Source organism: Pararge aegeria, chromosome 25, assembly GCF_905163445.1.
Source record: "Pararge aegeria chromosome 25, ilParAegt1.1, whole genome shotgun sequence".
Classification (NCBI taxonomy): Eukaryota; Metazoa; Arthropoda; class Insecta; order Lepidoptera; family Nymphalidae; genus Pararge; species Pararge aegeria.
In genome coordinates this window covers 8,858,458-8,872,483 of record NC_053204.1, presented here as the reverse complement: position 1 = coordinate 8,872,483, position 14,026 = coordinate 8,858,458, and the positions used below count along the sequence as shown (strand labels likewise).

At 38.4% G+C, this 14,026-nt stretch overlaps 2 protein-coding genes across 9 annotated transcripts in view; one reads left to right on the top strand and one right to left on the bottom strand.

The window, feature by feature from the left end:
• The window catches only part of LOC120634781, an 82,557-nt gene extending 75,698 nt beyond the window's left edge, over positions 1 to 6,859 (bottom strand). For all 8 annotated transcript variants that reach the window (XR_005659255.1, XM_039905558.1, XM_039905561.1 and 5 more), the window contains exon 1: positions 6,614 to 6,859. The gene's annotated coding sequence lies outside the window, so the exon portion shown is untranslated. The remainder of the gene's footprint in view (positions 1 to 6,613) is intronic.
• A 5,002-nt stretch (positions 6,860 to 11,861) lies between these two features.
• On the top strand, positions 11,862 to 12,757 carry LOC120634958 (DNA polymerase epsilon subunit 3). Its single transcript, XM_039905865.1, has one exon. The coding sequence runs from the start codon at positions 11,986 to 11,988 to the stop codon at positions 12,346 to 12,348; it is 363 nt and encodes a 120-aa protein (XP_039761799.1). The 5' UTR covers positions 11,862 to 11,985; the 3' UTR covers positions 12,349 to 12,757.
• Positions 12,758 to 14,026: the final 1,269 nt, after the last annotated feature.

Here is a 14,026-nt window from a genome sequence, read left to right as displayed (position 1 = left end):
TCTGAAGCTTTTAAGCCATAGCGGATCCTGCAAATTTATTTTCGGAAATATCCAGCTCCAATCCAAAATTGAACCTACTATTCTCTGATTTCTTAATATCTTTTGGTCTGAGGGAATATTATGTAAGGAAGCAAGACCAAAAATACTTTATAAGCTTAACTTATTTTTATGTTTATCTTATGTTTTTTTTTAAATTATATACTTACGATTACTTATCTGATGTGTCCCATAGGCTGACCGCATAGTGTCGGTATTATATTTTTTTAATTAATAAATATACTACGAAAATACACACATCACCATCTAGCCTTAAAGTTAACTTAGCTTGTGTTATGAGTACTAAGTTGAGCGATGAATATTTTTATGAATAAAATTAATAAATACTATATTACTGTGTAAATATTGACAAATGAGAATATATATCAATATAAACAAAAATAACAAAATATTCAGCCAATATTCAGATTATTGATAATAATATTGTATTGCATTTATTTCAGCCTACAAGGTTCCATGTGTTAGTAATTCACCGGTCCCCGACTTCTAACGTCTTCCGTACGTGGGCTCGCACCACGTTCTCGGAAGCGTGCGGACTGCGGACTAATCACCGTCTGTAACCCTTTCACTCCAATCGTCGCCTGAGCCGAGGTTCGGCCTCACATGATGCGCCCTCAGGCCGACGATCCCTTCGCTTCTTCGAGCCCTAGGATTGAAACTCTTCCTGGCAGAGCCCCATTCTGAGGCTCGCCAACAAGCCCGCGTTACGCTGTTAAAATCATTACGGTTGATATGCTACACACAATCCGAAAAAAAAAAATTCACAATAAACTTAATATCGATGTTAGTTAATATAATCAATGTTACTACTACATACTAAACTGATATCCAGAATACACTATCATTCCTGTCAGCTAAAAACTTCAGAACAATTTTTTTTTTTTTAGTCTTTATTTATTTGGGACTTTTATCCAACACGGATATGCCAGCCCCATCATCCCTTAAGTAACTAGGTAACAAAGAACAATATTGGAGCTGTTCTCGATACTACGTTTGAGGGACGCGATATTTTTCCTAATAATTGCGAAGTAGCCATCAACTCGGTTCTCCGCAAACATACCAGACGCACACACACAGTATCGAGGCACTCCCAGCATTACCCTGAAGATATTATCATATTGGGCTCGAACAGCGTTCAGAGACGTTTGGGTATAATTAACCCACAGAGTGCTGGTATTGAAGCACCGACAAAAAGACTTGAACAACGTAACCTTCACCTCTTTTGTACAGTGAGCAAATCTGCCAGCTAACATATTCCCTCTGACCGCCAACGCCCTTCGCTCCCTATCAATGTCACAATCATCTTTTTAGATCATCTGACGCCCGACAGTATTGAGGCAGTCCAAGCATTATCCTGAAGATATTATCATATTGGGCTCGAAGAGCATTCCGAGACCTTTGGGTATAATTAACCCACAGAGTGCTGGTATAGAAGCACCGACAAAAAGACTTAAACAACGTAACCTTCACCTCTTTTGTACAGTGAGCAAATCTGCCAGCTAACATATTCCCTCTGACCGCCAACGCCCTTCGCTCCCTATCAATGTCACAATCATCTTTTTAGATCATCTGACGCACTACAGTATCGAGGCAGTCCAAGCATTATCCTGAAGATATTATCATATTGGGCTCGAAGAGCATTCCGAGACCTTTGGGTATAATTAACCCACAGAGTGCTGGTATAGAAGCACCGACAAAAAGACTTGAACAACGTAACCTTGACCTCTTTTGTACAGTGAGCAAATCTGCCAGCTAACATATTCCCTCTGACCGCCAACGCCCTTCGCTCCCTAACAACATCTTTTAGATCATCTGTTAAAATGTGCCCCTGGTAAGTGAATACCCTGTTAAGCTCTGTACCGTACAATTTGAAACGAGGCACATAACTAGGAGAATAGATGATGAAGATATGGACGTGTGTGCGGAGAGCCATATACATTCGATACTATGAAAAAATAAAGCAAGCAAGCAAGCAATGACGTAATTCCTGTAAGAGTACTGCACTTGAGTTGTTCAAACTGTAGTGTATAATGGTGAACCTTACTTTATAATACCCTTTTTATTCAATTAACAAAGCGACAACCCTATAAGAACAAGTTTCGCAAACCCGTGTAACTTGTCCAAATGATATAGGATCTGCTTTGCGATGTATTAAGAAAAAGAACGTTTTAACTTCTTAAGATCAAAAGTTTACACCATACGGCTATTCTGTATCTCAGTTGACGTCAAATTTAAGCAAGTCATTGTGATAAGTTGACAGCAAATGACGCCCAAACCGATGTTATACATTACGTAATTGTATCTGCCAACCGAGTTGAATGGAATCCAGTTGGAAACTTACGTTTCAGGATGCATAATGTAGATTTACGGGTTATTTGGTGGCAACTGGTGACAACCAAAATGATTTATACCAAAACGAAATTATTGAACATACAAAAACTATATTACTATAGTACATGTACTCTTATAAAAAAAAACCAGAAAACATTGAATTCACAATTAAACTGTACAACTAAAAAGGAGCACGGATCACAACTTCGTAGTGCTAATGATATTTGCTTAACAAAATTACGGTAAGAAAAACGTAAGCTTTGAATAAGCAATAATGTAAGTATAATAAATTACCTAACGATATTAAAGTTGAACAAAATTTCAATATTTTTAAGAAGAAACTTAAAATCTTTGTAATAGACAAAATCTGATCTGTCCTGGTTATGAATGACAGTATGCAGACTCAAGTTTTTTATATACTCGTAATTTCTGATTGTTTTGTATGTGCCGTTGTTTGTAGTTTTAATACTACCCACATAAAATAAATATTCTCATTGAGTGAAATTGTAATTTCTTTTGAAAAAATAAACGTCTTTAACCACAACTTACCACAGTGGCTTGCTTTGATGTCAACTGAGATACAGAATCGGCCTGCTAGGCCGATCGATAGTTTTAATATCAGGAAATTCTTATTACAAGCCTGGAGTCTGGAGAAATTGGCAGTGATTTACCCCCGTGCACGCGTACGTCGTACGACGAGAGCACGTTAAGCAAGCCGATCCAGCGCGTGACCTCTTTCTGGTCCCATAGGACTTTGAGATTGAGGGAATAGAGAATGCACTTATGTTTGCGCACGCGCTTTTGCACTATAATATTTGAGAAATATCTCTGGAGATTGATGGGTCAAAGTCGTGTTTTGACCAATCAACGCCCAGAGTGCCTTTTCCTCCTTAAATCCTTTTTTTTTTATTAACAAATATACACACATCACCATCTAGCCCCAGAGTAAGTGTAGCTTGTGTTATGGGTACTAAGATGACTGATGAATAATTTTATGAATAATATACCGTTTAAGATCGCGTTTTAGTACACAAAGCTCTGAAATCGAATTCGGTCATGTCACGTTCGGAGGTAGAAAATTAGCTTTCTCCAACCCCCGTGCCTCGCAAAGCACAATGCAAAAAAGATGAGAATATATGGTTTATTTAATGAAAATATTAACTAACTAATATAAAAACTGGTTTTCCTTGACCATCGAACTTCCTTTTAACCATTGAAATATGTAATTACAAGGTTATATTAATTATTGTTTATATAAACATGTACTTATTTAAAGTACAGGCTATATTATAGCAATGTAACATAATTATTATGTAGGTATAGGTTTTTTTTTATCAGTAATAGACCAGCGCTCGACCACAATTTCACCTGATGGAAAATTTAGATGTGGCCTAATATGAGCGATGTTAAAGAAACGAAACCGATAACTGGACCGAAATGTTTGATACCCGACAAAGTTTGCTGTGGGCTTCACCACAACGCGCTTGGAACCTATGTCATGAAAATTTGCTATACTCCGCGAAAAGTATAGCAAATTAAGCTTAATTTTCATAATATATCATGGATTTCAAAGTAACGCCTGCTTCTATCCAACGCTTGTAACCTTCCAAGCTTTAGTTTTAAGTTTACGAATATGGTTATCGCCATCATCTCACTACCAAGTTTACACCACCTGTCCGCTCTCGCTCATCTTGTCCTAATCCAAAAGATGCCTGTCAGAGATCGCTACTAAGCGATAAGGCCGCCTTTTGTGTTACGCGCCTACTTCTGTCTTTGTATTTCTATTGTTCTTTTATTTACCAAACTTCATAGTGGTGTACCAAAATAAAGAGATAAATAAATAAGTCAGTCCATCCAGCCCAGTCCATCTATGGACCTTTATTAACAAAGATAATTTTGACTTTGACTGTGATACAAACATCGGGGTTAATTGACCGAAACCGGTTTGTAATTTTTTCCCATTTCCAACTTTCCATGCCTAGGTAGCAGAAGTTAACGAGTTATAAATACTAAAGGGTAGGTTTTTAATAACTCTTACAATGCTAATCCTTAAGTTTTTTATAACTCAAACTGGAGATTTTCTTCATTTTATATCATCTACATTCCCTGTGTATGCCCTCTATGCACGCCACTGGTATTACTTCCCCAGACTAGCTGTACCAAGAACTCTAAAACTAGGTACCAACGCCAAATATCTGACAGGTCATTGTTAATTGGAAAGGACTACATTTATTTATACCTGTCCATTTACATTTTTGCATTATAAATGTGAGAATGTAAAATCGATTCGGGCAGAATCGATTACATTCCGAGCATACCTTTCCGCTCTATTGCGTTACAAATGACCAGCACTGAGATAATGAATTTTTTACTTAACTTGGTAACCGTAGAAATTACTGATAACGTTGCTTGATTCTTCGATGAATTGACGAAATTTATGAAATAATCATACGTAAATTCATTGCAAAATCACGTAATAATAAATAATTATCCGGCCCACTACAGAGCACGGGGTCTCCTCCGACAATGAAAAGGGTTTAGGATACCACGTCGAAATTATGGAGGACTCTTAGGCATGCAGGGTTCCACACGATTTTTTAATTCACCGTTGAAGCACAAATTATTTAGAAATGTAAGAGGGGCGCCAGCTGGGAATGGAACTCGGTACACCCGAAAGAGAAGCCAAAGCCTTAGGTTGCTCAACTTTAGCAAATCACCAAGTTATAAAAAGTGTGTCCGAAGCGAAGCCAAAATAATTGAAGGCCAATAAACCTGGAAACCTATTCACAGTATCATTGAAAGAGTGGTTTGATTAACATAAAAAGTCGAAGGGGAAGGAAGCGAAGTGAAAATACCTGAGGAAATGGACGTGCACAGCAATGATTATGGGAGCGATTGGAAGCAGAGTTAAAATACAACTGAGGAAGATGGAATTTTACAGAACGGAATACCCCAATCGGTTTATACACGACATCGCACTGGAACACTAAATCGCTTAGACGCATGTATTTGTCGGAAGGGTGGTTAACTAGCCACGGCCAAAGCCACCCTCCCAGACCAGACCAGAGAAAATTCAGAAATTATAAATTTCCAAATTGCTCCTACTTAATTTAACGGCGCTTACCGTTGCGCCAGGGAGCAATTACGCATTTATTTCGACGAAATAAATGCGTAATTTATGTAATGTAATTTTATGAATGGGAAAGTGTCTTACTGTCCTTACGTCACGCCCTGAATTTGCAATCAATCAATTAGATTTATTTATAAGGAGTTATTTGAACGAACGGAGAGTAACTTTAGACTTAGAGTCAACTACTTTTTATCCCAAGAAAACAAACATGAATATGAAAAAACCGTAAACCGCTAGTTTTTAACATTATTTAATATTCAATTACGTTTCTTAGTTATTGAAACATAAACAATTTTAGAATTGTATTTACAAACCAAAGTTGCACTGGAAGCGGTGATAGCCCAGTGGTTACGACATGGGCTTCACTTTCGTGGGGCCGAGTTCGAATGTCAGCTCGCACCTCAAACTTTTGTTTGAGTGGGCCGGTAATGGGTTTAAATGATGATGATGATGATGATGATGACGATGACGCCGACGCCGACGACGACGATGACGACGACGATGACGACGACGATGACGACGACGACGATGACGAAGACGACGGCGACGACGACGACGACGACGACGACGACGACGACGACGACGATGACGATGATTTATATTAACCTTACATACCCATCTCCATCCATATTGCATCTCGGCGAATATCAAATACCTACCCATCATGTAATCTCACTTGCAAACCGAGATGATTCCAAAAGTACCGTACCGGTTGACAACTTATGTGACTTTATATAGTTTCTAACATACCGAGTTTAATATCCACCGAGATACAAAATAGGCCTACCTGATGAGTTCTCTTAAAAAACCGGAAACATGCAGAATAACTTTAAATCAAATAAGTAATTTTGAAAATACGTCGGAACTAGTTTCGTACTTTATTTCGTTAATTTATAACATAAGTACCTAGGTACTTTTTTTCTAAATAATTTTTACTGCTAGTAAATACATAACTAGAATTTTGTTTACAGCGTAGGTAACTATTGGTTACTTATTTTTCTAATCGATTTCACCGGTGCAAAGCAAAACGGCAATAGAAAACTGAAATATTATATTAAAATCCATTGTTTCGTGCAGATTAAAAACAATGCTTACCTCACTCGCCTTCCAAAACACGATTCTATATACACGAACAGAAAACCACAGTCAATTTTATGTTTAAATGGCGAACAGTTCAAAAACCATAACAGTCTAAGTACAAAAAATCACTTTCATAAACAATCTTTATACTTTTTTAAATAATATGCATTTTAAGTGATGTGTAATAAAAACACGCGATAACACAATCCCGAATGTGTGGCGGAAAATCGATAAAATGCGCGCGAAAACGTCCACCCCATACGCACTCTGTACCGCACTGGCTTTGCCGTGCCGTTTGACATAACTTAACGCAAAGTTCAAGATGGCGGTACCGTTGCCTTGCGCAATGTAATTCAATGTAAGCTGTTATGTTACAGCTGCTTCGTTCCGTTCCCTTTAATAAAACATGGAAACAAGAGTTAACAAAACTGACTTGGTTCGCAGGTTCTCCAGAATTTTTAATAAAACTCCGAGGATACTGGACCTTGCAATTGTCTATGAGGATGTTGAAAGATTTTCAGGAGCAATTGCTTAAACACTTCGCTGATGGGATCTTGATACATCATCACGATGAAAAAAAAAAATGAAGTTACAAAATACCAGCAACTCGTGGGGCAATCTTTCTATTCATCACTTTTTACCGATTGACATCCACTACTGGACATAGGTCTTTTTCCAAAATCCACGATCCTGGGTCTCTTGTTTCCTACGGCTCCCAGTTGCTCGCTCGCTTGAGAAGTCTACCAACGATGCGTTTACCGGTGCGGGGTCGTCATTACAACACCTTGGGACCCCAACGTCCATCGGTCCTCCGAGCTATGTGCACCGCCCATTGCCTCTTCAGCTACATGTCTCGTTCACCTATATCAATAACTATAATTATTCTACGGATCTCCTAATTTCTGATTTGATCAAGTTGAGATACTCCTACAGAGTTCTTTTCATTGCCTTCTTATGAGGTCCATAGTTGAAGACCACGTTTCAGATCCGTAAGTCATCACAGTATTAGGTCATCTATATTTTCGCCCAATCTTCACTTTAAGTCATGCGAATTGTGGTGGACATAAGTGATAAACAGACAAATTCGCATACTTGTTGTTTCGGATTGCATCAGCTAAGTGTTATCTTATAATCTGCCTAGAGGTACACATACCTAGTAGATATACCCTGAGGAGGTCAAGAAAACGTTTAAATTCCATGCGAATGGATATCGGTCAGAAACTATGTGTCTAGATAAGGTAGGTAAGCTACTGAGCTTAACTAAGAAATTGGAAACGGTCGATGTGACGCCCCAAGAAGTAGAGAAGAACTGCTAGAACTAGAATAGTTGCCGAAGTATTACAGGGAAAAAGCTATCGGGAAAGCTTTATCAGGGACCTAGGGCCCGAAGAATGATGCTTGAACTTCAACTACGGGGGACGTTAGGAGCAATTGACCGAGATTAGATGAAGGCCCTGTATGTGTAGCACAGATGCTGGCTACTAGTGATGAGGCACTGGCAGCCTTTTTTGGTCAATACATTTGGGTTTGGGCATTCGAGTCTGTCCCCAGAAATAAAAAGTTTGATTTATCTTCCAGTTGCCAACGAGGGAACAGATAAAACTAATTCTGTCTGACCACTATTTAATTTGGAAGGACTTATTGGAATAAAAATGTTACCACGCTTCAACCACATGGCTTGGAGTGCCTGGTAGCTTTATCAAACGCACGATCTATGTTAGCTGAACTGAAAAAGTCACTAGTTGTTGCCCAGATAAAGTTTTTAGGAGCTCAACTCTGTCATTGTCTAAGGTGAATGCGCAAATGTTGCTAGGGCTTCAGACTATTTAAAGCATCAGCGAATAGCGATTACTGCGTCGCGTTTCGGGGATTTTCTGCATCCGACCGTATATCGGAGGCATAAGCAACTAAACGCTAACTAAACCAGCTAAGATATTTCGAGTAATGTTTCGTTCCAAAAAGCTCAAAAATGTACTTGCTTCATCTTACATCTTCTTCGTAATAAACGTGACTGGCATTCATGTTTACCTACGGTGTATTAGGTTTAGATGCAGCATTGTGCAGGTGCTCAAACGCATCATCAACTTTCTGATAAGCGGATGACTCGCCCTAACCGGAGATTTATAGCGTTCGAACGGAGTATCAGGTTACCAATAAGCGACAAAATCTTCGATCATTGATGCTAAAAGTAGCTAATCTGCATTGCAAGGAGATAACTTATTTGACGAGAGGCTTGCGTAAGGCGTAAATCACGCGATTTTTGTTGTCAAACGTCACTTTTGCATGCAATACGTAAACTGAGTAAATAAACACTAAAGTGACGATTGACAGCAAAGATCGCGTCATTTACGCCGCTCACAAACCTGTCGTGAGATACTTAAACACCCTGTCGGACCTAAGAGCCAACTAAGTTCGTAAGACCGTGCAACTTGTAAACCGCAAAATGCAATATTTTCTTGATTTTTTTGTGACTGCCTTCTTTATGGTCACGCTATTGAAGACAGTTATTATAATAATTTTAAACAACTCTTTTATATGCAAATACTTCATTTTATCTATTAATTAACGTTAAATTTATACTTATTACCGTAAAGTACTGTTGGACACGCAAACCGTACGTACATATTTTAAAGAATTAAACTTAATTAAGTATATACAATTTTCTACATTAAAGTTCACACGATAACAATTTTAATAGCTTTTATTTGACGTTTTTTATTTGAATTACAGTGATTTATCTATAATATATAAAACTGATAAGTTGAAGAGTTTACTTTATTGTTTTGATGCGCTAATCTCACTACTGCATACCGGTGGAACTCTACCAGTGGCAACAGGGTGTGAAAATTCTTGCATTTGATAGCACATTACCTGAGAAAGTTTATTGAGCCAAGGTAATTGTACTTTTAGCTCTAAGGCCTGCCATCTTGGCTTAAGGACAGCTGGTATGTTATGTCCGATAGGATATATTTCGGAGAGTGTGCTCAAGAACTATTTGATCTAGTTCCCCCCTCGCCTTTTTACCATCGAACCGCGAGGCACTGTAACGATCTGCATCCCTACGTGGTCGATACCGCGGACGCGTAAGAAGCTCTTCGCATCTTCGTTTCTGATCCGCACCGCTAGGATCTGGAATGCTCTTCCAGCTTCCATTTTCCCCAGTTCTTACAACATGAGTACCTTAAAATCAAGAGTGAATAGGCATCTTCTAGGCAAGCGCGCTCCACCTTAGGCTGCATCATCGCTTACCATCAGGTGTGATTGCAGTCAAGCGCTCGTCTATAAAATAAAAATAAAAAAATGTCCTAGATACAAGGGAACGACGGCGACGACATTGCCGACATCTGGCGAAGCAGTAAGCGCTATATCATAAAGTGGGGGTAACGGGTAAGATCCCCAGGGCATATTTATAAATTCAGAATTTTCTCTGGCCTGGTCCGGCAGGATGCTTGTGGTTGGCTTTGACAAAGGCGTGCCGCCAAGCGAATTTGTATTCTGGTACGACGTCATATCGTTAGTCATTAGTTTGGGTTTAATTTATTTACGTGTGAACACATTACGTGCCAATTTAGACTGCATAATCACTTACCACCAGGGACATTGCAGTCAAGGGCTAATTTTTAGTTATATCCATTTAACTCTGTGCACAAAGTGTGCAGACTGTGAACTTAAAAAGAAAAGTTGATTCACCAGCTGTCGTAAGTGTTCACGTTCATCACAATAGATGGCGATGGCGAGAGTTAGTAACAGAACCTGAATCAAGACCGTGGAATTTGGAAAGTCTCGAAATCTACACAAGTTCTAAGTTCAAACTGTAGAAAATCATCATCACGATCTCGTCAACCAATGGATGTCCACTGCTTGACATAGGTATTTTGTTTGGGGTTTCAAAAACCGCCCTCCTTCCACCTCGTGGGGGTCTCTCCTCTCTGCATTTCATCCTCGGTGCGAGGTCGTCATTCCAACACCTTGGGACCCCAATGTCCATCGGTTCTCCGAGCTATTAGCCCTGCCCATTCCCTTTTTAGCTTCGCTATTCGCTACGTCGCCGCTTTTAGCTACGTCGGTAACTCTGGTTCGTCTACGGAATTCCTCATTCCTGGTTTGATAACGTATACTCAAAGTATAGCTCTCTACATTGCCCGCTGAGTAACCATAAGCCTTCCTATGATACCCATAATTAGCGACCACGTTTCGTCATCAGAATTGGAATTGGCAGTTTAACTCTTTCTTAGACCTACCTCAGAGGATTGTGTCCTCAGAGATATATGTGTTCTGAACGATTACTGGTTGGAGTGGAACCTAGCGTTAGACACAATTTTCGTCTTGTTCATGTTCATTCGTAAGCCCACCCGTTGAGAGACTTTGCTGAGGTCATTTAGCATAATATTAATATTAGGGTCTCCTAGAACGTCTGCCATTACGACTACGTCAACGGCAAACCGATGTTTAGTGATGTACTCCGCCGTCCATTCCAAATCAGAACCTTTAAGACGTCAAGCTCAGTGGTAAACGGCTTCGGGGAGCTAACATGTCCCTCGCTGCAACTAGATTGGGGCGGTTGGCCTCGTTGTCTTGTATACGATTTGTCAAAGTGGCGTAGTTGTACAAACACTGCAAAATTTTGATAAACCGATAGTCGATTCGGCATATCTGCAGTGACAGTAGGTAATAATGTTTAATCTCAAATGAAGTCTTAATCTCACAACAAAAAAAGATAATAAAATTAAGAGATTAATTGACTGTAATTGACAGTGGATTGACAGGTGTGATTGACTGTCTATGAAAATTACCACAGATTAGTGTAATGAAAATAACATGACTTCATGACTACAAAAGCATAGATAACGCGCTATATAATCTTTATATAATAAATCTCTATATATGGAAGGTACCATACTTACCTCAGAACAATGAATATCAATCGATATTTGAGTGGCAAAATATACACAAATATCGGTTTAAGATGAATTTGCAGCTTTTAATTATTGTAATTAGTGTCGGGATTTAGGGCAATTTATGTTAAAGATATTTTATATTAGGGAATTAGGGCAGAATTCAACGCAGGATAAAGTAACCAGCAGCTCGTAGCATTATGACCTGTAATGTTACGAGTTCCTGGTTGCGGTGCACTGACTGATCAAAAAGTGTCAAAAGGATTTTTTCACCAGACCTGTGGTTTGCCCAGTAGGCACAGACAAAAGCCATAAACAAGAATTGAATTGAATTGACCTGTGGTTTTATAATTGACGGTTGTGAATTAGGAGTTGACGCATGTTTTTGTGTCAATTGTCAAAACTCTTAACTCAAACGATATTTTGGCGGTTCAATTTTGCGGCATGTTTTTAGTTATTTGAATTATAAATACTGTCTTTTATAACTAAACAATGGCTGAAAAACTCGAAGATCTCAACTTGCCGCTAACGGTCGTCACTAGAATCGTGAAAGAAACATTACCAGATGGAGTAGCTATATCCAAAGAAGCCCGTACCGGTTTAGCAAAAGCAGCATCAGTTTTTGTGTTATACGTGACCTCAGCGGCCACGAATATAGTTAAAAACAATAAGAGGAAAGCATTAACAGGTCAGGATGTGTTAGAAGCAATGGCTGATATAGAATTCGATAGATTTGTGGAGCCTTTGAGAGAGGCATTGGAAAATTACAAACAGGCAGTGTCAGCGAAGAAAATGGCGTCAGGGAAGAAAAAGGATGACAACGACGATGTGGAAATGGTGGAGGAAGATTTGTAATACTCATTTCTAGTGTTAGATTAAGTTTAGGATGTAAGATTTAAATTAATACGGTATGCCCTCGCTTTAATTTTATAGTACTAATAAAGTGTCCAGTGTTGATGCTGTAAATGATAATCCATATAGTCATCGAACAGACAACCTATGGACAGCGCTGGGCCGAGAATTCATAGCACCCTAGGCTTTTACTGCACCCATTGAAGAACATTTCTGATAAAATAAAACATTTTTTCCAATTATGATTCTGCCAATTGCTGCCACAACTACTAGCACCATTGGCCATTGCCTATCTTCTCTGTGGGACAGCACTGCCCATGGGAATTAGTACTGTTGGATGCCAAACTTATCAGAACTATACTTTTGGAAAGGCGGAAAAAAAACTAAAATAAAGATTTATTTATCACTGATACATATTCTGTCCATTTAATAATGATTATCATGAAAATCTGGGGCTTCAGTTTTGTAATCAATTCAATCTTAGGGTGCCCAGTATGAGATTTTCTATGTACGTCTACTTATTTGATTGAGTGAAAGATATGTACGATGTTTGGAATTGAATGAGACAAGCCTGCTAAAAGCTGGCCGCTCCGCTGTCATCTCCCACAATATAGAAATATACAGAGATTGTCTATCTGTAAAATGATCTTGAAAAAGAGCAATCTGCTGAGTCCCTTGCTGGCTTCTTCTTGCTAGAATCCGCCTTGTGAACCGGTGGTAAAGTAAAATATAGACTTGATATTTGAAACATCATTATATTTTGATAATAGTCTATTGAAATGTTACATGAGCTTGCATTTTTTAGAGGATGCAATTTTATATTTGGGACATGTATGCGTCAATAGAAGCTTAACCTCAAGTTTGTAGTCACCCTTGTGCCACACAGTTTCCGAGAAATTGTGAAAAAAGTGTTTTAACCCTTTTTTCCAAGACTACATACCTATTTGTGTTATATGAAATTTTAAGGGCAGACAGTGCATTTGTACATTTATTAAGTGCACACCACTGAAAATAAGTATGTACGGGTATGAATGCTAATATTTCAGACTATAAATTTTCGTTTCATTTTTGCATACAAGGTGAGAGATATAATACACTATTTTATGAGTGTCTCAACTTAATGATTCCTCCCACAGCTGGTCACCCATCCATTTAATTAATGACTTTAGTCAATGTTGCTTACCCTGCGTAATTTACTAGTCCATAGTATTTTGTGAGGTAAGGCGAAACCGTAGTATAAGTCCCTAAGTCTTTAAATTATTAAAATTGCACCCATCGTTTAGAAGTTACAAAATAAGATGTGTATAAAAATGCTAAAAGTTGAAAAATTTTAAAAATAAACATTTTTAAAAACTTGTTAAAAAACATTTTTTGTCTGAATTTTCGGAACCTTAACATGCCTATTCCCTTCTGTTTTGTTTGAAGGGTTTGACAATCTATATATATACTTATAATAAAACTGTTACTGGAAGATTTCTGTACATTTAATATATTTAGAAAATTTTGACCGGGGGATGCTTTATAATCGATATGGAGTCCAAAACAAATTTTTATTTAATTTTTGTCAGTCTGTCTGTCTGTCTGTCTGTCCGTCTGTCCGGGCATCACGTGAAAACTACTGATCGGATTTAAATAAAATTTAGCATAGGGCTAGCTGGTATCTATACCATACCAGCATATT